Source organism: Astyanax mexicanus, chromosome 7 (assembly GCF_023375975.1).
Source record: "Astyanax mexicanus isolate ESR-SI-001 chromosome 7, AstMex3_surface, whole genome shotgun sequence".
Lineage (NCBI taxonomy): Eukaryota > Metazoa > Chordata > Actinopteri > Characiformes > Acestrorhamphidae > Astyanax > Astyanax mexicanus.
Genome location: NC_064414.1, coordinates 48,831,201 through 48,853,828, shown reverse-complemented (window position 1 = coordinate 48,853,828; position 22,628 = coordinate 48,831,201). Strand labels below are relative to the sequence as shown.

The window sequence follows — 22,628 nt, the reverse complement described above, 5'->3', positions numbered from 1 at the left end:
TATAGTTTATATATGCTCTGTTTGTTTTTCAGTAATTATGTATCAAACAAACAAATATACAAATAAAGTCAGACAAATAATCTAATATCCACTTTATTTGGTGTCATTGTTTATTTATTTTTTTACGTTGGGGAAAAAAGCGCGCCATTACGTCACAGCCCTGGCTGGGTCGCTCGCGAAATCTCGCGACATCTCCACTCAAACCTTCGCTCTCTTAGTGGAAAGTGTCCAACTATCGCGGTACTTGCGCGGCCCACACGAGTGCGGGAACAGCGGCAACAAAAAAACGAGAAGCCGGTTGATCTGCTCCGGTTCTGAACCGCGAACCCGAACTTTTTAGCTGGATATCTTGTCGGTACCGACTCTGCTGTGAGTCCGGGGCGTGTGGAGGTCCGGGATCGGGAGTCTGCGGCGGTTCTGTGTCGAAATAATCGTGTGATCATGTCTGATAAAGAGGGCGGCGTGGAGCCACCGCGGGAAGAGGAGCGCGGGGGACCCAGCGAGCCGGGACCGGCGGAGGTGAGACTCGGAGCCGGCTGCTTGTCCGCTGGTGGTAGTGATGTGGTGTTAAAACAAGGCATATCTGTTGTGGAAATGGGTCAGACTGTGAGTGAAGACCCGTAGAAGAGGAATTAAGGAGCTTGAGAAACTTCTGGTGAATGAATTAGCCGGCTGTGTGTGTTGGTTAGCGCGTTAGCTGTATTGTTCTGCTGCTGCCGGTGTTTAGCTTGCGGTTTAGCCGCGCAGTGAACACCAGAGCCCGGCTGATCTTACAGTACCCACCGGTACATTTAGCTACACACATCAGTAACCACGTTAAACAAGAGAACAGTCATATAACGTTTTATCTGTGGCTGTATTGTTGTATAGAAACTGTTGGGAACTAGCTATAGATAACCTAGCTTAGCATACTTAGCTAGCCTAGGCTATAAGTTACTGTTTATTGAAGCTCATGGTAGCCTGTTAGCTTTAGCCTAACGGCCCCTGCTGTAATAACATGTATCAACATCCTTTAAACAAGCAAACTTGGCTACAAGTTTCGAGTTTAAACAGCTCAAAACACTCCAGTCCGTTGAGTTTTTAACACGGCACGAATATTAAATAGGTGGTCGATAAATGGTGGCCTTCCTTTTCCATTGTTTTCTTAAAAAAGGTGTACATTTTTAACAATAAGCAGTTTTTAATTTAATGTTTATATCAGCAACCTCACCTACTCAATTATCAGCTCGTATTTTAGCCCCTCAGACCCTGCATCCGTTACAATGACAAACTTACAGCTTATTGTTACAAATTGAATGTGATTTAATCACGTTTTTACTGTTTAGGCTTTGTTTATGAAATGCAAATTATTACACACAGGCTTCCAGTGCTGTGGAAATAATAAAAAAAAAACAAAACAAAGTATTTTGGTTGGATTGGATTTATTTGCTTTATAGATTTTATAGTCAAATATTAATGTTCTTTTCTGTGCATTACAGACAGAAAACAGTGAAGATAATTCAGGTCTGAAAGGGTTATTATACAATACCAGTCAAAGGTCAAGTTGCACTTCTACATTAAATAAAGAAAGAACATTGAATGAAAGTGTGTCCAGACTTTTGACTGGTACCGTATATATAAATAAAATGTTTATACACTGTATGGACAAAAGTATTGAAATGGCATTTAAAAGCAGTCAGACTTTACTAACATTAGTAAAAGAATTGATCATCGTAATCAATGATGTTCTCTGTGTATCAAAAATTGGAGTGAAAAATAATGTGACGTTATCTCAAATATAGTTAAATAAAGTAGAGTATGGCATGTTAACATTGTACCCATTTCAATTGATGATGCTTAAAGGATATATTGAGCAGTTTCTGTTTTTTAATATTATTGAAAGTGGAAGAGATTTATAACCACAACAACTAAGCTACAAAGTGTTCGACCACATAAAGTTATGAAGCGGGCTGTCCAAGTTTTAAGAAAAGTAGTGAGGAACTGTCCAATGCTGATCAATAACTGTTCCACACGTGCTGTTAGAACTGTAAAGAGGGACCGATTACACACTGAGTATCGATATATATGAATATTTAGTGTTTCGTTTAGTAAAGCAGACAAAACTTCAGGCTGTATACTGTCAATATACTAGCAGTGCAATAATTCAAAAAGGACAATGTTTCTGATTATAAGAACTGCATGTGTTTTGGAGTGTTACATCTTTACTTGTTCAATAACCTCACCTCATCTGTCTTTAAGGATGGCACCTCTGACGCTGGCCATGATGAAGCATCGGAAACAGCGCAGGAAAGTGGAGACCAGTCATCCTCTCCTGCGGATGAAAGTGCAAATATGGAGCAGCCATCAGGCTATGAAGAGAAAGTGGTAATGCTTTACATTAGTTCTTATGACCAACTGAAAATATAGTTGTCAAGCTTTGATTTTGTAATCAGTTCTGTATAAAGATCTTGTTTTTATTCATTATTTTATCTATTGACCCTTGATTGTTTTTCTAAACCAGAAAACAGACCGCACCAACAGATTTGAGTACCTGCTGAAGCAGACTGAAGTGTTTGCCCACTTCATCCAGCCTGCTGCCCAGAAAACTCCTACCTCTCCTCTGAAGATGAAGCCTGGCCGCCCTCGTATTAAAAAGGATGAGAAACAGAATCTCCTTTCTGCTGGAGAGTAAGTGCTCCTTCTTATTTACCGTCATCCTTACAGACATGCCATAAAAGAAATACTACTGGTTCCAGGAAGAACCATATACGTGGTCTTAGAGGCTTAAATGTCTTAGAAAAACAGTTTCTCAGAGAACCAATTTTTTTTCAGTCAAAACAACATTTGTAGTTCTTTAGAGTAGTACAGTAATAAAGGCTTTTAGTACCAATTCACACATTGTATCCATGTAATAAGTAGAGTGTTTTGATGACCTAAATCATGAGTACTGGTGCAACATAAACTTTACTGGGTTTACTAGGCATAGGAATACCTACAATAATGTGCACTATTGATGTAGTAGAGTGGCAGAAGGGCTTGTTACAATGAGATCTACGTTCTACTGGTTTGTTATTTACAGTAGGAGGTATAGACCCATGACCTTTAGACAGTGTTTGACCTTTTATCTTTGTCACAGTAATCGTCACCGGCGCACTGAGCAAGAGGAGGATGAGGAGCTGCTCAGTGAAAACAGCAAAGCATCCAATGTGTGCACACGCTTTGATGACTCGCCGTCCTGTAAGTATAACTTCTTGACTCCTTATGTGATTTGGAGCCTTAGAAAAGTAAGATAAGTTGTTAAGATACAATAAATGACATTTGTTCAAATAATGTAAAACAGCATGATTATACAATGTGTTTGAATGCCAGTGATGATCGCATTGTTCTCTCATTGTAACAGGATAATTTTCACTCAGTAATAAGTGAGGTGTTTTTGCAATGGTTAACATGTCCCATTGTTTCTGTGCAGATGTGAAAACTGGCAAACTGAGAGACTATCAGGTCCGTGGTCTGAACTGGCTGATTTCTCTCTATGAGAATGGAATCAACGGCATCCTCGCTGATGAAATGGTAGGACTCACCACGCCTTATTCTATTGTCCTATCGCTGAAATAAAATTTTGTAATAAAATTCTGTAAATGAGCATCAAAAGTTAAAGCGTCTCTTGTTTTCTCTCCTCAGGGTTTGGGAAAGACTCTTCAAACCATTTCTCTGCTGGGCTACATGAAGCACTACAGGAACATCCCTGGGCCTCACATGGTCTTGGTGCCCAAATCCACCCTCTATAACTGGATGAATGAATTTAAGCGCTGGGTGCCTTCCCTCCGAGCGGTCTGCCTCATTGGAGACAGGGATGAGAGAGTGAGTGACGGATCTTGTGCCAAAAAGCTGACTCTGGGTTATGTTTATAGTTATATGACTGGTCCTTCAGTTGCGTGACCTTGACTCACTCACTCTGTGACTTGTTTGTGTTTTTAGACAGCGTTTATCCGTGACACTTTGTTGCCGGGAGAGTGGGACGTGTGTGTCACTTCCTACGAGATGCTCATCATCGAGAGGGCCGTCTTTAAGAAGTTTAACTGGAGATACCTGGTTATTGACGAGGCCCATCGTATTAAGAATGAGAAATCTAAGGTTTGCATTGGCCTCTTATTTTACGTGAGATTCATATTGAATGTTTTACCTTAGTTGAAGCTTACGACATGTTTTTATCCTTTAGCTCTCAGAGATTGTGCGAGAGTTTAAGACCACCAACCGGCTGCTGCTGACAGGAACCCCGCTGCAGAACAACCTGCACGAGCTGTGGGCCCTGCTGAACTTTCTTCTACCTGATGTCTTTAACTCTTCTGAGGTAAACTCCTTAATTAAAGTCTGCACTCCAGGTTTGGGATAGAACTTGGAGCTCCACCTGCTGGCCATAACCATTTAAGCAACCTCATAAGTCCCTGCATCCCATGGTCATACTTTCAATTATAGTGCTCCAAGCACAGAGTGGTGCTGTTAGGGTGATGGGATGATATTCCTTCTTTTTATTAGGACCTGACATCCAGTGATTTATTAGAACACAATTTTGTTTTTGCTTGCAAAATATTTTATTTAATTGATTAATGCATTTATTACAGATTCATTTAGGTGTTTTCCAATGCTTTAATTAAAAAAAAAAAAAAAAAAAAAACAGTTTCAAAGAGAATAAGTATAGTTCATGAATTCTATGCAGCCACCAGTAGCAGGCTCAAGCTGATACACCCAATTTGGTTTGATCATTGGTCTTTATATACAGGTAGTATAGACAAAGTAGACAAAGATCACTTGGGGTTTTGTCTCCCTCTGGTCAACAGGACATCTGCCATTTTGGCTGGAATCTGCAGTTTCAAATTCTCATGTGACATTTTAATGTCTTATGTTTGAAAACTCAAATCAAATGTAAAAAATCAAATGTACTTGTTTTGTAAGTAATCTCTCCTCACCTGATGAGAAATATTGAGATCTTGAAAAAAAGATCTTCTCACAACCATATACTGATTTTGTTTTTTTTTGTCAATTTTGGTCTGATAATTTATCTCTTCATGCTAGAAAAGAATGACATGATTTTATTTTGCATCTAACCCCACAGGAATTCAGCCTTTTTAGCTGGGAAGCTCAACTTGCGTGTGCACTGCGGTTGCTACAGACTTTCTCTAATGTTTGTTAATGTTTAAAGGAACATTAATATCTATCACACATTACCAATCGTTCTGTATAAGTTCTGTCCAAGAGGGACGGAGCCGTATTGGAAGCCGAACCACTCTGTGTTTTTCTTCATTAATTTATTTTTTTTTTTTTGTAAATTTACATTTTTCTCTCTCACCTTCTGTCTGTAGGACTTCGATTCCTGGTTTGACACCAATAACTGTCTTGGAGACACGAAACTGGTTGAGCGTCTACACACTGTAAGTGTCTATGTAAAAATGTATTTTTTAAGATGATTGTACACACTTATAAAACATTATTTTGAATAGAAATTCTATGATATATTAATAAATTGTACCTAATTGTTTAGGTATTGCGTCCGTTCCTGCTGAGGCGTATCAAAGCTGACGTGGAGAAATCTCTCCTTCCAAAGAAAGAGATCAAGATGTACATTGGGCTCAGCAAGATGCAGAGAGAATGGTATGTGGTTCTCAATAGGTATTTTTATATATAATATATATATTTATATTTCTTCCCTCCCCTGCTTAAGTTGATCTCAGGTTGGTTGTCATTTTAGCTTTCCAAGTGCAAGGTGGAGCCAATTAGACCTGAATCTGTGTCATCCAAGATGAACGAAATGGCTTTCATAGTGTCCAATTACAGTCTGTTCACTACTATGACAAGAACACGGCATTATTGCAAAAATGTCAGGACTTAGCTGACCAAGAGCAATTAAATAATCGCACTTGGAGATGGAATAAAATCTCTAAAAGGGCAACAAACTCACCAATTTACTCTACTATCTAATGAATGTTTCTCAAGAGTCCAGAAAAAGTCTCATGCTTTTGTTTTTTTTTTCTTTTCAGGTACACAAAGATCCTGATGAAGGACATTGACATCCTGAACTCTGCGGGGAAGATGGATAAGATGCGTCTGCTGAACGTGCTGATGCAGCTGAGGAAGTGCTGCAATCACCCGTATCTGTTCGATGGTGCCGAGCCCGGTCCTCCGTACACCACCGACCTCCATCTGGTCGTCAACAGCGGCAAGATGGCCGTCCTGGACAAGCTGCTTCCCAAGCTGAACGAGCAAGGTTGGCTCCAGTTGTGTGGGAAAGAAAAATAGAATACTTTACCTTTTGTCGTTTTGATCAAGTTGAAGTATATGGATGTTTAATCTTCATTTAAACATTAAGCAAGAATTGTCCTTTAGAAATTCTGTATAAGTATCATTAATAAAAATGGCAGTTTCACAGACAGGAATTAAACTTGGTCTTGGACTGCACAGCATTTTGCAGAATGGAAGTTTCCTATTGAAAGTTAAATGCATTCTTTGACTAGGCTTAATTCATTGATGATTAGAATTTTAGATTTAGAGAGTGTTTGGAGGAGTTTGTTATATATTTAAACCTGAGACATATAGGGTGCTTCCCGGTTGTGTATTAAGTACTATTATTGATTAGTTTTATAGTATGTAGTATAGATACAAGTGCATAATCAGAACTGGGTGTTTTAATGTGATTACAACCGACAGCATTGTCCTGCAATGCATTGTGTAATGGAGAAAGGAGCTACTTTTCTGGAATAGTATTAAGGGGGCAAAATTGAGGATAATGGTGCAAGTGCAGTTAAGCCTGTCATGATGATTACATTATCCACTTATTGTACAACAAACGGACAAGACTTCAATAATGTTTAATAATCGGGATATCTATTTTCTGTTGTGTTTATGTGTATGTTTTGTTCACATATATAACAAGGTTTTTTTTAATTAGTCATGCAATACCAGACCAATTTCTTCAATAACTGCAACTCCATACAAACAGTGTGGACTGGAGTAGGTGAAGAAAAAGTATATATTTTCTTAAAGCTCTGATTAATTAAATTGTCGTTTTTAAAAGTGTATAAATGCTTTGTTATAGTGTATTTTATATATGATATCAATGGCATTTAAATCTTTAAATCTTTTCTTAAAACGACAATGATGCCGTTTATCCCAATAATTCCTTGGATGATCTATCGTCCACAAAAAGCTTTTATCGTGACATGTCTAAGTGCAGTGACTGGAGAGCTTGCAGTTATGTATTTTGGCACAGCCACTCATCATTTTCTTGTTGGTACATTTTAATGTTTTGTGTACTAACCTGTCAAACCTTAAGTATTGAAATTTATATGTTGTGGTTACCTAAAATATGTTTAAGGATCAGTCTGTAGTATGTCATTAGGAAGAAGATTGGTTTGCTCTTGAATTATTGAAGTGAGTGAATCAGTATGGCCAGATCTAAAGAGGTCTAGAGAGTGTAGAAGAGGTCCAGAGTCTGAAGAGATTTAAAAAGAGCTCAGAACTGTTAATCCGCATCCTTGCAGTTTTCTGACCACAATACACAATATACACTAAATAGAAGGCTTCATGGACCTACATGTAGATCTTGCAACAGCTGAGGCCAACAGAATAACAGGATCTACTACATGACACCTCCTCCGACACATGTGAAGTCAATCACCACTTTTTTCGAGCTGCTCCGGATGGATAATTGCCTGAGCAGCTAGCGCGCTCGGAGGAAAGCACAGCGGCTAGGTTCCGATTCATCTGCTCACAGACGCCTCATGCCGCCCAGCGCCACCTTAAGTGTGATGGGGAGAGAGCGCCATCTACCCACCCGGAGGGAGCAGAGCCAATTTTGCTCCCTCTAAGCACCGGCAGCTGATGGCAAAGCTGCATGAGTGGGGGTTCGAACCTGCGACCTCCCGCTCATAGTGCACAATATGTTTTAAAGGGATATCCTAATTTTCTAAGATTAATGTTTCCAGACTTCTTTATTTCTCCACTTAATTTAATTAGATGTGTGCAGTCTTCATAATTATCATCAGTGGCTCTTCACATTTGTGATAATTCGAAAAACAATACTCTTCATAGCGTTTTTAATGGAGAATGCTAATGAAAATTAATTAATGAAAAAAATAAGAAAGCATTGTTTGGAATAAAATTTCCATAATATTATTCAGAACTTAATTGTAATACAGACATTTTTTTGCATTTCTTTCCTGATCTTTTTTTTTCTCTCTCTCTCTGCTGTGTTGTAATTTAATTTATCTTGTTTTTTTCATATTCAGGGTCTCGTGTGCTGATCTTCAGCCAGATGACCAGGGTGCTGGACATTCTGGAAGACTACTGCATGTGGCGTAACTATGGCTACTGTCGGCTAGACGGGCAGACTCCACACGAGGAGAGACAGGTATGCAGAGCGTGTTCAGTGAAGCTTTAACAATTTCATCTATGTTGCATTCACTAAATTGGATTTGGGTGAAGTAAGAACTTAATGATTCAAGACTTCAGGGGCAAAAAAACAACTTGGAATTAATTACCTTTAATGATTGCATGCTTATAAATTTGAATTAGGCTTTCAAATTAAATAATTGAGCTAGAGGCATTATAGCATTTGTAATTAATCATTTCATGTTCTACCTGTCCGTCCCCCCCCTCCTCCCTCCTCTCAATCTGCTCAGATCTCAATAAATGCCTTCAATGAGCCCAACAGCTCCAAGTTTATCTTCATGCTGAGCACCAGGGCCGGAGGCCTGGGTATTAACCTGGCTACAGCCGACGTGGTCATCATTTATGACTCCGACTGGAATCCTCAAGTGGACCTGCAGGCCATGGTCAGTGTTTTACTCCTGGAAATGGGTTCCTGGAAAATCACTTTCTTATAAAGGCTTTGATGGAGGATGGTGACATTTTGAGCCCACTTGTTTTCTATAGTGTACTTTTAAGGTGCTTTTATTGTGTTATTTTTCAAGGTTTAATGTTTTCTGAGAAGTTGCTTCTCTCTGCTATTTGAGTTCAGTTCGAAGAGTATTTTTTTAGCTGTTCAGCGAAGTTGGAAATGAGACATTTGCAAAGTTTTGTTCAATCTGGTAGTTTACGTAGGGGTATTGCGATAATAGCTGTATTCTGTTTTGAAAGTAAAAAAAAAAGAAATTCTATAAGGAAATGTAAAAAAAATATTTAAGGGTATTTTTTGTATATTTTTTTTTGTTGCAGTATATATGCATATACTAAATGTACTGCCCTTAAGTATATTGAAATGTATCATTTTGTTACATAATAGTCACTGGTATTTACGAAATAGACAAGTTTACATGTTCTTTTGTTTCTTCTAAATGTTTAAGGTTTCTTACACTAAATAAAACCTTTTTGTAATTGTGATATTACTTTAGGGCCCTGTTGCCTACCTCTAGTTTGAAGAGGTTCATTGATCTCTTGTTTCTCTGGCTGTTTTTAGGATCGTGCTCACAGGATTGGTCAGAAAAAGCAGGTGCGTGTCTTCCGTTTCATCACAGAAAATACAGTGGAGGAGAGAATTGTGGAACGTGCCGAAATGAAGCTTCGTTTAGACTCCATAGTCATCCAGCAAGGTGAGAGATTCCCAGTAGAAACAAATGCATTTCTTCACACCATTCTGTATTAAGTCTTAAGTTATATCAGAGATTTATGAACTAATAGTTTGATTCTATTTTCTTTTGCTTTACAGGTAGATTAGTCGACCCCAACATGAACAAGCTAGGAAAAGACGAGATGTTGTCCATCATTCGGCATGGTGCCACTCATGTCTTTGCCTCCAAGGAGAGTGAAATCACTGATGAAGACATTGATGCTATCCTGGAGAGAGGAGAGAAGAAGGTGTGTGATATGTAGAGCACTCAGAAGAGTAAATCTTTTATGTGTTTAGAGTAGATTTGTAGTATACTAAAGGTTACTTCACTGAATCTCAGTAGAACAAAACAAAAAAAGATCCCATGGTACTTTAATTTTTAATTTAAACAGAATTTTCAGGTTGTATGGAGAATTTTGAGCTATGTACTGTGTTAACTAAGCAATAGTATGTAAACCTTAGTATGTTTAATGTGTTTACGCACTCAGTCTTCATTCAATATGTTGTTATTTCAGGATTTGAAATAAGATGTTAAATCCAGAATATTGGAGAAATACTTATCATAAAAAAAATCATAAAAGAGCAGTGAGAGATAATCAATAAAGACAAGTATTTGGGCGTTGAGTGGTCCAACAGTCTAAATCGCTAAAACTATAATCGTCAGATCGCTGCTTCGAATCCCCGCCATGCAGCTTGCCATCAGCTGCCTGAGCCCTGAGAGAGCACAATTGGCAAGATGGCGGCGCGCAGTAGTGCAGCGGCTTCTCACGCTCCTAACGAACACCCTATTTTGAGCTGTTTTTACGTCGGTTCTGAACCCAACTTTACGTGCCCCACGCGTGTGAGTTACAGCAGAACCGAACTTCTGAGGATTAAGGCCAGTTTGGTCAGTAAAACAGCAACTATGCACAATAATATCCAAGCTACGCTGGGCGAGCTGCAGCTCCTCCGCGCTCCGGCGTGGGGGAGCGGATCGCTGCAGACAAAGGGCAAGAGGAGGAGGCGGTGCGAGCGGCGTCAGAAGAGAGGAAAACGCGCTGGGGTGCTAGCCAGGCTAAAGGCTAATGCTAACCGACCCCCGATTCCGTCGCTTTTCCTCTCTAACGTCCGCTCTTTGGATAACAAGCTGGACCTGCTGCGGCTGAGGATGAATGTTTCTGAGGAGATGAGGAACTGCGCTGTGATTTGTCTCACGGAAACCTGGCTGAACCAGACCATGCCGGACTCAGCCTTCCAGCTCGCCGGCCGGCAGCTCTTCCGAGCGGACTGCAGCCAGCTTGTGCGTCTACATAAACAAAGGTTGGTGCACAAACTGCGTGTTGGTAAACAGCCACTGCTCCGAGGCGTCAGAACAGCTGACTGTGAAGTGTCTTCCCCACTATCTGCCTCGTGAGTTTTCGGCGGTGTTCGTGATTGCTGTTTACATAGCACCGGGTGCTAATGCTAAAAACGCGCTGAAGGAGCTTTATGACATCAGCTCGCTTCAGAACAAGCATCCGGACGCGTTCTACGTGGTAGCGGGGGATTTTAACCACGTAGAACTGGAACACGCTGCCGAGGTTTTACCAACACGTGAACATTCCAACGCGAGGTAATAACACGCTGGACCATGTTTACTCCTCTGTGAAAGACGCTTACAAAGCCTTCCCCGCCCCCACCTCGGGCTATCTGACCACATCTCCATCATGCTGGTCCCCGCATACCACCCCCCACTGCGACGCTCAAAACCCACACAGAAAACCATCACGGTGTGGCCCAGTGACGGCGCCGCTGTGCTGCAGGACTGCATCGGCTGCACAGACTGGCAGGTCTTCAGGGAGGCTGCTGAGTGTGAGGGGGAGCTGGATCTGGAGGAATACACATCTGCTGTTCTCAGGTACATCAGCAAGTGTGTGGAGGATGTCACTACTACCAAGACTGTGACTTGCTACCCGAACCAGAAACCCTGGCTGAACGCAGAGGTGCGTTCCCTGCTGAAAGCCAGGGATGCTGCCTTCAGATCTGGAGACTCGGATGAACTCAGGAGGGCTAGAAGAGAGCTGACTGCTGGAGTTAAGAGGGCAAAAGCTGCATATGCTCAGAAAATCCAGGGACACTTTTCCTCCCAGGATCCACAGAGCATGTGGAGGGGCATCAAGTGCATCACGGACTACAAATCTAACGTTGCACAAAGCTCCAAAGACCCATCCCTGCCTGAGGCTCTCAACACGTTCTACGCCCGCTTTGAGAACCCTGACACACCCCCCAGCACCAGACTCCCACACTCACCAGGAGAGGAGCCCCTCAGCGTGACACCAGCAGGAGCAAGGAGGACGCTGAGGAGGATTAACCCCCGGAAAGCTGCCGGCCCGGACAACATCCCCGGACAGGTGCTAAAAGACTGCGCAGACCAGCTCTCGGACGTCCTGGCCATCATTTTCAACGCGTCCCTCATCCAGGCAGCTGTCCCCACTTGCCTGAAGACCGCCACCATCATCCCGGTCCCCAAGAGCTCCACAGCGACAGGTCTGAATGACTACCGGCCAGTAGCCCTCACTCCGATAGTCACAAAGTGCTTTGAAAGACTGGTTCAGACCCACATCAAAGCCACCATCAACATCACTGTGGATTCACACCAGTACGCATACAGGAAGAACCGATCCACAGAGGATGCCATTTTCTCCGTGGTCCACACTGCCCTCACCCACCTGGAGCAGAAGGATTCCTACGTTCGGATGCTCTTTGTGGACTTCACATCTACTTTCAACACCATGATTCCTCAGACACTGATAACCAAACTCTCCTCACTTGGACTGAGCTCTTCCCTGTGCAACTGGGTCCTAGACTTCCTGACCAACAGGCCGCAGTCTGTGAGGATTCACAACATCTCCTCCCCCTCCATAATCCTCAGCACTGGCTCCCCTCAGGGCTGTGTGCTGAGCCCCCTCCTGTTCACACTGCTCACATATGACTGCTCACCTCTCCATCCAGGCTGTCATTTTGTGAAGTTTGCGGACGACACGGCAGTGGTTGGATGCATCACGAACAGAGATGAGTCCAGCTACAGGCAGGAGGTGGAACACCTGGAGGATTGGTGCAGTGAAAACAACCTCTGCATCAATGTAAAAAAGACAAAGGAGATGATTGTGGACTTCAGAAGGGGCAAGCATGCCCACCTCCCCCTGCACATTGGAGGATCTGCGGTGGAAGTGGTTGACAGCTACAGGTACTTGGGGGTGCACCTGACCAGCAACCTCACCTGGAGCAACAACACTTCCACTCTGGTCAGGAAGGCACATCAAAGGTTCTACTTCCTCAGGAGGCTGAGACGAGCTGGACTCGGGAGCGCAGTCCTCACCTCCTTCTACAGATGTGTGGTGGAGAGCGTCGTGTGCTCCAGCATCAATGTGTGGCATGGAAGCTGCTCTGCTGCAGACAGGAAAGCACTGCAGAGGGTGGTGAAGGCTGCACAGAGGATTGTTGGAGTTAGCTTCCCCAGCACCGCAGACATTTACACCTCCAGGTGCAGGAAAAGGGCCACCTGCATCAGGAAGGATCCCACCCACCCAGCACACGCACTTTTTGTCCCACTCCCCTCAGGCCGGAGGCTGCGGAGCATTAAGTGCAAAACAAGACGACTCAGAAACAGCTTCATTCCGGAAGCTGTAAGACTCTTAAACTCCACTCTCAAACACACTGCACTGACACCAAGGACAAATTACTGTTTACTGTTTACCAACATGGTCACTTTACTTGCACTGAGACACTTTATCTCCACTGCTCTAATTCACATTATCATGCTGCTATAGCACACTTGCACTCTGGACTTCATGTTGCTGAACCTTCTACTCTCTATTTATTTTATTTTTTTATTCTTTGGGATATTTATCTATCTATTTTGTATATTCTATTTCTTTTATTGAATTATTTTTTTTTATCTATATATCTATTAATAACAGCTCTTTGGGTGTAAAACTGGATCGTGAGATCACAATTTCGTTCCACCTCATGTACCACATGTGATGCGAATGACAATAAAATCTCCTTGAATCCTTGAATCCTTGGCCTTGCTCTCTCTGGGTGGGTAGGTGGCTCTCTTTTCCCTCTTCACTTCTATGGTAAATGGCAAGAAATTAGAGGAAACTCTATATGCATCCAAGAGAGCAGGACAAGGAGAGTAAAAACAAGACTGCAGTTATAACAACAAAATTCCTAAAGATATTAATTCCTGGCAATACCACGCAATTCCTGCAGCTCATGGCTTAAAGTTCCGGACTGGCACATGCCCTCTTAAAAGGACTATTTACTCCAATAGTGTGTACCATATGTTCACCATACCACTGCATGTACTCCTCCATTTCCCCTGTACTGTGGTTGTTTGTCACATACTGATACCTACACTTGGCTCATAAAAAAGCTAACACATAACTAGGATAGGCTGTATGAATGATTTATATACTTATACTTTTATACTCGTGTTTTAGACCATGGAGATGAAAGAGAAGCTGTCCAACCTTGGGGAGAGCTCTCTGAGGAATTTCACCATGGACACAGAGAACAGTGTGTACAACTTTGAAGGTGAAGATTACAGAGAGAAGAAAAAGGTAACTGCTGGAACGCCTTTTGTATTTTATACAAAATTTTTCGTGTATTTATATAAAAGGGTGATGACATTTGACTGACTTAACTTTCTCACAAATTATTTTACTTCTTTATTTATTTTACTTTTCTCTCTGTCAGGTTATCACAAACTGGATTGAACCTCCCAAGAGAGAGCGCAAGGCAAACTACGCTGTTGATGCTTATTTCCGGGAGGCCCTGAGAGTCAGTGAGCCAAAGGCACCAAAGGTATTATTTCTTCCCTGAATCAGTTATGCTTGACCCTCAGGACAAACGCTCTACGAGTGTGTGGTTTTAAAATGATTGAAAGACTTCACTCATACTCCTCCATTCTCTTAATTTGCTTCCTCAGGCCCCTCGTCCCCCGAAACAGCCCAACGTTCAAGACTTTCAGTTCTTCCCTCCTCGACTTTTTGAGCTGCTAGAGAAAGAGATTTTGTATTACAGGAAAACTATTGGCTACAAGGTATGTGAATTATATATTTTCTCAAATTGCTCTTTAATTTGTTTAAAGTAAACTAATAATATTAAATTAATTTTTAAATCTACCACCAGGTGCCCAGGAACCCTGAACTGCCTAACTCGGCACAGGTGCAGAAGGAGGAGCAGGCTAAGATTGATGAGGCTGAGCCTCTGAATGAGGAAGAGCTGGAGGAGAAGGAGAATCTCCTCTCCCAGGTAAAATCTCCTGTGGTGGTACCTTTTTTAGCGGTGCTAATGTTTTGGCTGATCAGTGTTTATTATGGAAGTTCAGAATTAATTTGTTTTAGGGCTGTTTTTTTTTTTTAGGTTAGTTGGATTAGCTCATTTAATGTGTTATTAGAGGTGGACAATATATAGTTTTTTTCATATTGTGATATTATATTGTTATATAGACAATGGACATATCAAGGATATCAGTGCTTTAAAGAACACTGACCCAACTGTACATTTAATCAAAAACAACTTTGTGGTTGGTGTGGCGCAGTGGATAACACCACTATCTGCCATTTGCTTAGTTTCAGGTATGCCCTAAATTATTAGTCTCCATCTCCCATGACTGCAATTATGCCAGTTACAATGACACCCTTTTTTTATTATTTATTATTCAAAAAAAATAATTTTAAGTACTTTTAATACCATTTAATGCCACGAAACGCCAAACACATAAAGAGTGTTCAAACAATCTTTCATTTTACTGTGCCTGAAAAAATGTATGCCACTCCAAGACATTACCCCCCCTTAAAGATAATCTCCTTTTAGACTATGAGGCAAATAATCTAGCACTGCGGACCAAATATTATAATAATGGGTACAATTTCCTTTCAGTCTTGCCATTAATCTTTCTAGGTGTGAAACTCTGAAATTTTCCTCACTGTTTTTCCTTTACCTACTCCTTCCAAATACACCTTCTAGCAAGCAGCAATAACTTGTCGCACAATTGTCTTATATACAAATTTCTGTAAGATAATGTAGCTTTTGGCCATTAAAATAAAAAATGGAACAGTAAACACACTGAGCAATATTGAGATGAGCAAAAGTTAATGAGGATATGACCATATACAATATAATACGTTTGATTTGTCTGTCTATTTAGGGCTTCACTATTTGGAACAAGCGAGACTTCAATCAGTTCATCAAGGCGAATGAGAAATGGGGCCGAGATGATATTGAGAACATTGCCCGTGAAGTGGAAGGCAAAACACCAGAGGAGGTCATGGAGTATTCTGGTAAGCATTCAGTAAACCTAGTGTTATGCACTTTAAACTGAAGCTGACCTTAAATTCTCTTTGACATGAGGTAAATATATGTATGTATGAATGTGTGTTTGTGTAGCTGTGTTCTGGGAGCGCTGCAATGAACTGCAGGACATTGAGAAGATCATGGCACAGATTGAGAGAGGGGAGGCCAGGATTCAGAGGAGGATCAGCATTAAGAAAGCGCTGGACTCAAAGGTAAACCACAGCCTGCTGTTACAATTTCTCAACCAATTTAAACTGTAGATAATCAACTAATGAGAAACCAATTAGAGCGTCTTTCAAAGAGCCAACAAGTGATGTTTATAATGTTTATAAAAGTGGTAAAATTAATTTTCCAGCAGGACTTGGCACACTGCCCACACTGCCAAAAGTACCAATTGGTCTCAAATAATATTCTAATTTTCTGAGACACTGATTTGAGATTTCATTGTCTGTAAGCCCTATTTATTAACAATAAAATAAATGAATGCTTAAAATCTATATAGTGAGTATCACATTTTGAATTGAATTACTAAAATAATAGTTATGCAGCACTGCCTTTAATTGTACCTGACATGTTATTTATTTAAGATTAGCCCTTAGTCACTATTAGGATAAAATCTTTTTCCCTGTGGAAGATAAACTAATACATTAGTAGACTCCTGCTATACTGGACTGGCATGGAATTATAAAAAATGTTATTAGAAAGAAATCAAGGATTGTTAAAACATGAAAAATGGATAGATTGAGGTTTTATGGTTATATTTTTATAGATTGGCCGTTACAAAGCACCATTCCACCAGCTGAGGATTTCCTACGGGACCAACAAGGGAAAGAACTACACTGAAGAGGAGGATCGCTTCCTTATCTGCATGTTGCACAAACTGGGCTTCGACAAGGAGAGCGTTTACGATGAGCTGCGCCAGTGCATCCGTAACTCACCCCAGTTCCGCTTCGACTGGTTCCTCAAGTCCCGCACTGCTATGGTGAGTAACAATGTCTGCAGCAGTAAACTGATGAATCGTGAACTTGATAATTATCTCTGTCCCTCAGTAAAAAGGTGATAGATGTGGTAAATTCTTTAATAGTGTTTCCTGTTAATGTGGTAAAACTGAACAGTGTTTTGGTGTGTTTACAGGAGCTACAGAGGAGGTGTAACACACTCATCACCCTCATTGAACGTGAGAACATGGAGCTGGAGGAGAGGGAGAAGGCTGAGAAGAAGAAGCGGGGACCTCGCACTTCTTCAGTAAGTTTACTTCAGTTGAGATTTGCTCTGTCACAACAAGGAAAACTTCATCAAAGCTATCCAAAGCAATCCAGCATGTCATGTCACTAACGCAGGGCCCTGTGATCTCTGCGATGCTCTTAATTAAGGCTTCGAATGAATTTCAGACAGAAATGTGAATAATAGAATGTGGGTGAAAAGAGATACAATAAAATTGGGTGAAATAGGGCCCTATTAATAATGTGTCAAGGGTTGGAGTCAAGTACATTTTATTTGGCTTCTTTTATAATGTTTCAAGCAGAAAAACAGTATAAGGTGTTTGATTTTAACACCTTTGTAAAATTGCATGTCCTGAGATGTGAATTTTGCACATTGCAATAATGCTTAAATGAGATGTGAGATATGTTTTGGATGAGAGCTATTAATTAATAAATAATAAGATAGATAATAGTACTAGACACGTTTAAGCAGAGTTTTAGAGATATTTTAACGAACACAGTGACTTTTGTCACAATGATTTTTGTGATTTTGTTTATTTTAATGTTAGGGATTTTAAACCATTACTGTTTAGATAAGTCTTATTTTTGCTGCTTTTAAAGATTTAAGTTGCTTGATCAGTATTTCTGTTTAAACAAAAAAATAATATACTATTTGGGCATTATCATTGTTTTAAGGTAAGGATTATAATCATTGTATTGTTTTATACATGGGTTGGACAATGGAACTGAAACACCTGTCATTTTAGTTTGGGAGGTTTCATGGCTAAATTGGAGCAGCCTGGTGTTCAATCTTCATTAATTGCACATTATTGCACCAGTAAGAGCAGAGCGTGAAGGTTCAATTAGCAGGGTAAGAGCACAGTTCTGCTATAAATATTGCAATGCACACAACATTGTGGGTGACATACCAGAGTTCAAAAGAGGACAAATTGTTGGTGCTCGTCTTGCTGGCACATCTGTGACCAAGACAGCAAGTCTTTGTGATGTATCAAGAGCCACGGTATCCAGGGTAATGTCAGCATACCACCAAGAAGCACCAACCACATCCAACAGGATTAACTGTGGACGCTGTAAGAGGAAGCTGTCTGAAAGGGATGTTCGGGTGCTAACCCGGATTGTATCCAAAAAACATAAAACCACGGCTGCCCAAATCACGGCAGAATACAATGTGCACCTCAACTCTCCTGTTTCCACCAGAACTGTCCGTCACCACAATAAATTATTGTGGTCTAAAACCAGGTGTTTCTGTTTCATTGTCCAAACCCTGTATATTGATTACATTTATTTTTTAAGTCTTTCCTAAACCACTGTAAATGTTGAGGTAACCAATTTATCAACATTGTAATTATTGAATCTGGAAGCTAATTTTGTCCTGCGTATTTCTCTCACAGGCTCAGAAACGCAAGCAGGATGGAACCCCAGACGGGCGTGGTCGTAAGAAGAAGCTGAAGTTATAGTCGGACTTGAACAGCCTCTGATGGACGAGCTTCAGTAGAGCGATACATGCGTTTGTGTTACGGGTCCCGCTCATGTACTGTACCGGCTTTCGTCACAGTAGCTTGTCCTTTTTTAGAAAGGCATAGTATTGTAAATTAGGTCTGTCTTTTAGTTACACCACGTACTACGGCTGTGCTGTTTTCTTTTTTTTTTTAATCCCTTTTTTGTATCTGTAATTTGTGAGTTAATAAGAAATGTATTTATGCCTGTTGGATATGTACCACATTCCATTTGCTTGTTTCAAAATAAATTCCTTTTTTTGTTTCGGTTTTTTTTTTTTTTTTTTAATTAAGATTCCCCAGTATTGTATAAGTACCTACCATGAAATAGTCCTTTGGAACACACGTCTCTAATAAATGCCTTTTTGTTTTGTAAATTTGATGTGGTTTATGATACATATGAATCTGATTTACAGGAATATATGATTTATTTATTAGAATGAATGTTTGCAACAGAACACCATTTCAGAAAACGGATCAAAATCAACTTTTTGAAAAAATAAGGTAAGGTTTTTAAGTGACTGGTGTGACACTGGATTTTCAGATGTTAGTTAATGTAAGGTTGCTGAGGACTGTAATTTTCACAGATAACCCTATTCATTTGGGTTAATGTTATAATTTGACACGGACATTTGTTGCTTTACAAGTGACTAACACACTCTGAATTTCAGTTTGAGGGTCCAGACTTAGAGACACATGTTCAAATATGTAATTTCATGATGTGATTTTGAGCTTTTGATCAAAAATAAATGGATTAAATCTGAAGATGCCAAAATTGGATTTGTGTTGGCAGCACACAGCTAGTGCTTTAATCATCAAGATACCACTGTCCCATTCTATCAATTGTTGGCAGTTTAAAATAAATGTTTTTTTGCATTGAAAAGTTACTTTATTTCATTAATTCAGTTCAAAATGTGAAACTTGTGAAAATATTATATAGATGTGTTACACACAGTGATCTATTTTAAGAGTTTATTTCTTTTATTGTTAATGGTTTGGTTATTATATATAATATATATATATATATATATGGCTTACAGCTAATGTATGTAAGTATCTCAGAAAATTAGAATATTATGTAAGACCAATTGGTACTTTATGGCAGTGTGGGCAGGGTGCCAAGTCCTGCTGGAAAATGAAATCCACATCTCCATAGAAGTTGTCAGAAAAAATCATGGAGTGCATGCAATACTGAATTAAAGTAACTTTTCAATAATATAAAATTTTTTTGAGAAAAAAAATTAGTGAGTTATGGGAGAAGGTTGCAGCCAAACTTGGTGATTGTTTGAAAAAAAGATTTAACATTGACAGCACTTGTAAATATTAAGCGTTTTACTGTATTATAATTAAGTAATGTATCACTAGACCACTTTTGTTGAAGTTGAAGTCTAATCTGCCAACTAAAGATTGAGATGCTAAAAAAACTTACTCTTCAAAGTCAAAGTGTTTTTTATTGTCATTTCAGCTATATACAGAGTACACAGTGAAACGAAACAACGTTCCTCCAGGGACCATGGTGCACATAAACACAGTGTAAACAGAACAATAGTGCAACAGTACAAAAGTGCAGACAGACAATACAACACAATACAGACAAAGAATAATAACAAGACAGTGTGCAAATTATGCAGTGTGCAAAAAATGTGCAAAAAAGACCAGTGAGGTAGTAATTACCTCTATTACACAGTGTGCAATAGAGTCCAGTGAGGTAGTAGGGTTTTTAGTGCTTTCCATTTTCTGGGGTAAGTGGGGTAAGAGTGTGTGTGCATGTACAGAAAAACCATCAGTTCAGTCTCTGCAGTTGAGCAGTCTGATGGCTTGGGGGTAGAAGCTGTTGCAGAATCTGGTCGTGCTGGACCGGATGCTGCGGTACCTTCTTCCCGAAGGCAGGAGGGAGAACAGTTTGTGTGAGGGATGAGTGGGGTCATTCACAACCAAGCCTTTAACAAATGATTTATGTAAAAATATGATTTTCTGACTGTTTTTCTCACTATTTAACTCTGTTTGATGTCCAGTGCTTGCTTCATTAGTCGTGTTACCACAATTCAGACGTCCCATGTTACAAAAGTTCATTTCAGGGAGGTACCTCTGGACCTGGACTTGGACCCGCCAATATATCTATATATTCATATATAGGTATCGTAGTCACATTAACTCACCTTAACATGCATTTTGCAATCATTTAGCCCCCTGAGGGCAATGCTTAAATCACAATTAGAAACTGTACAGCGGATTTTTTTACTTTTACCAGATGTGGATATACTTTAGAGTAGCCAGAGGTGAAACAAGTTTTGATGGGAGCCATGATGTTCTTGAATACATCCCATCGAGAAGGGAAAAAAAACTACCTGCCCACACTAAGAACTGATTGGCTGACTCACAGACTCTTTGTAGAGAACAGGCCAATCAGGGTCCTCTCTGTTTTGCATGCACTTATTTATTTTTTTTAGGAACCGTTATTGAAATGCTGTAGACTTCTACAACTTCCAGGAGACTTGGGAAGTCTGCACTATTGTGACCAATTGCCAGAGGTGGAAAATAACGGATTACATTTACTCACGTTACTGTAATTGAGTAGATTTTATGAGTAATTTGTAAATTTTAAAATATTTTTAAAAATAATTTTTCTTTTACTCAAGTACATTTTGACACAAGTAATTTACCTAGCTACATTGAAAAACTCCCCGTTACTGAGTAAAAAATAAAATGCTGGGGGAAAAAAACAATTGTTTGAATTAAAAATAATAATAATCGGAGCCAATGCGAGGCAGTAACGTCCTCATGCAATGCAAAATGTGCCTGCCCCGCCGGACAGAGCTGTCAGCTTTCAAAACTTCCACATCAAACCTGAAAGCATGTGGTGGTAAGTATTTTTATAATTAAACAATCTGCTTAAATGTTACAAAAACATGTAAATAGCAGTTAAAGAATAACAATGACCTGTAAAACTATAAAAAAATATGGTTTATAATCACCTGTATGACCATAACCTTTTAACAGTAAAGAAAAACAATGGATCATAGAAACCTATGCCACTTGTTCTTGAAAATGTTTTATGGGGTGGTCTGAACAAATACTGCCTGAAAGGTCCAAATTATTATGTGGAATAATAGTTCATTAAAATGATTTAATTTATAATTTGGTACCACTTTAAAATAAGACTACCTTTATAAAGGGTTTATAAATGGTTTACAATTAGTTTATTAATGGTTACTAATTAGGTTGTAAATGCCTTAAAGTCATTAATAATCAGTTATAACACATACGTAGAAAGGGCAACAATATAGATGGCTGTAAGTTCACTATTTGACAAACAACAGGTCCTTGTTGCCCTTTCTATGTATGTGTTTTAACTGATTATTAATGATTTTAAGGCATTTACAATCTAATTAGTAACCATTAATAAACTAATTGTAAACCATTTATAAACCCTTTATAAAGGTAGTTTTATTTTAAAGTGGTACCTATAATTTGTTGTACTTTTTTTACATAAAATAATTAAAAGTAACTATGTAACTTTTACATAAAGTAATTTTAAATTGAGTACTTTTTACTTTTACTCGAGTGGAGTTTTAAATGGGTACTTTTACTTTTACTTGAGTAGAATTTTAGCAAAGTAAAGGTACTTTTACTTCATTACAAATGTTCAGTTTTTACAATTTTTACTTTTTCCACCTCTGCCAATTGCCTACAAAACAGCAGTGTGTATTTCTGCACTACTGCATTAGCCTGTAGTGGCCATGTCACTTTACCCATGCAAGATCTGACTGGACTGGCACAGAGTTCTGAAAAATATAGTCAGAATAAAATGTGAATAAGTCTTAAAGCATCCAGCTGGTTTGCTTTAGGCGATTTCTAACAGGAGATATATTCAAATGCTATTGTCCAGCAGCAGCAGCACTCGCCCCATTCTTCTCAATTCCACAGTGAAAGTGCAGCAGGTCAGATCTTCTCACCGCAGCTGTAACTCAGACTCAGCGGCGAGGCCTTTACTTCAGGCCCAGCTAT

General features: G+C 39.7%; 1 protein-coding gene across 1 annotated transcript; it reads left to right on the top strand.

Annotated features, from left to right (window-relative positions):
• Positions 1-242: 242 nt before the first annotated feature.
• On the top strand, positions 243-18,997 carry smarca5 (SWI/SNF related, matrix associated, actin dependent regulator of chromatin, subfamily a, member 5). The gene is made up of 24 exons (XM_022684486.2): positions 243-519; positions 2,239-2,364; positions 2,501-2,667; positions 3,116-3,216; positions 3,449-3,549; positions 3,661-3,840; positions 3,958-4,113; positions 4,199-4,330; positions 5,340-5,408; positions 5,519-5,628; positions 6,015-6,241; positions 8,262-8,383; positions 8,655-8,807; positions 9,431-9,563; positions 9,680-9,828; positions 14,044-14,163; positions 14,300-14,407; positions 14,532-14,645; positions 14,735-14,857; positions 15,756-15,888; positions 15,995-16,113; positions 16,671-16,883; positions 17,036-17,146; positions 18,516-18,997. The coding sequence occupies exons 1-24, from the start codon at positions 442-444 to the stop codon at positions 18,579-18,581; spliced, it is 3,111 nt and encodes a 1,036-aa protein (XP_022540207.1). The 5' UTR covers positions 243-441; the 3' UTR covers positions 18,582-18,997.
• The last annotated feature ends 3,631 nt before the right edge of the window (positions 18,998-22,628 follow it).

Coding starts and splice junctions, on each gene's coding strand:
- smarca5 (XM_022684486.2), top strand. CDS start 442: ATGTCTGATAAAGAGGGCGGCGTGGAGCCACCGCGGGAAGAGGAGCGC. Junction 2,668..3,115: donor AATCTCCTTTCTGCTGGAGA/GTAAGTGCTCCT, acceptor TCTTTGTCACAG/TAATCGTCACCGGCGCACTG. Junction 3,841..3,957: donor TTGGAGACAGGGATGAGAGA/GTGAGTGACGGA, acceptor TTGTGTTTTTAG/ACAGCGTTTATCCGTGACAC.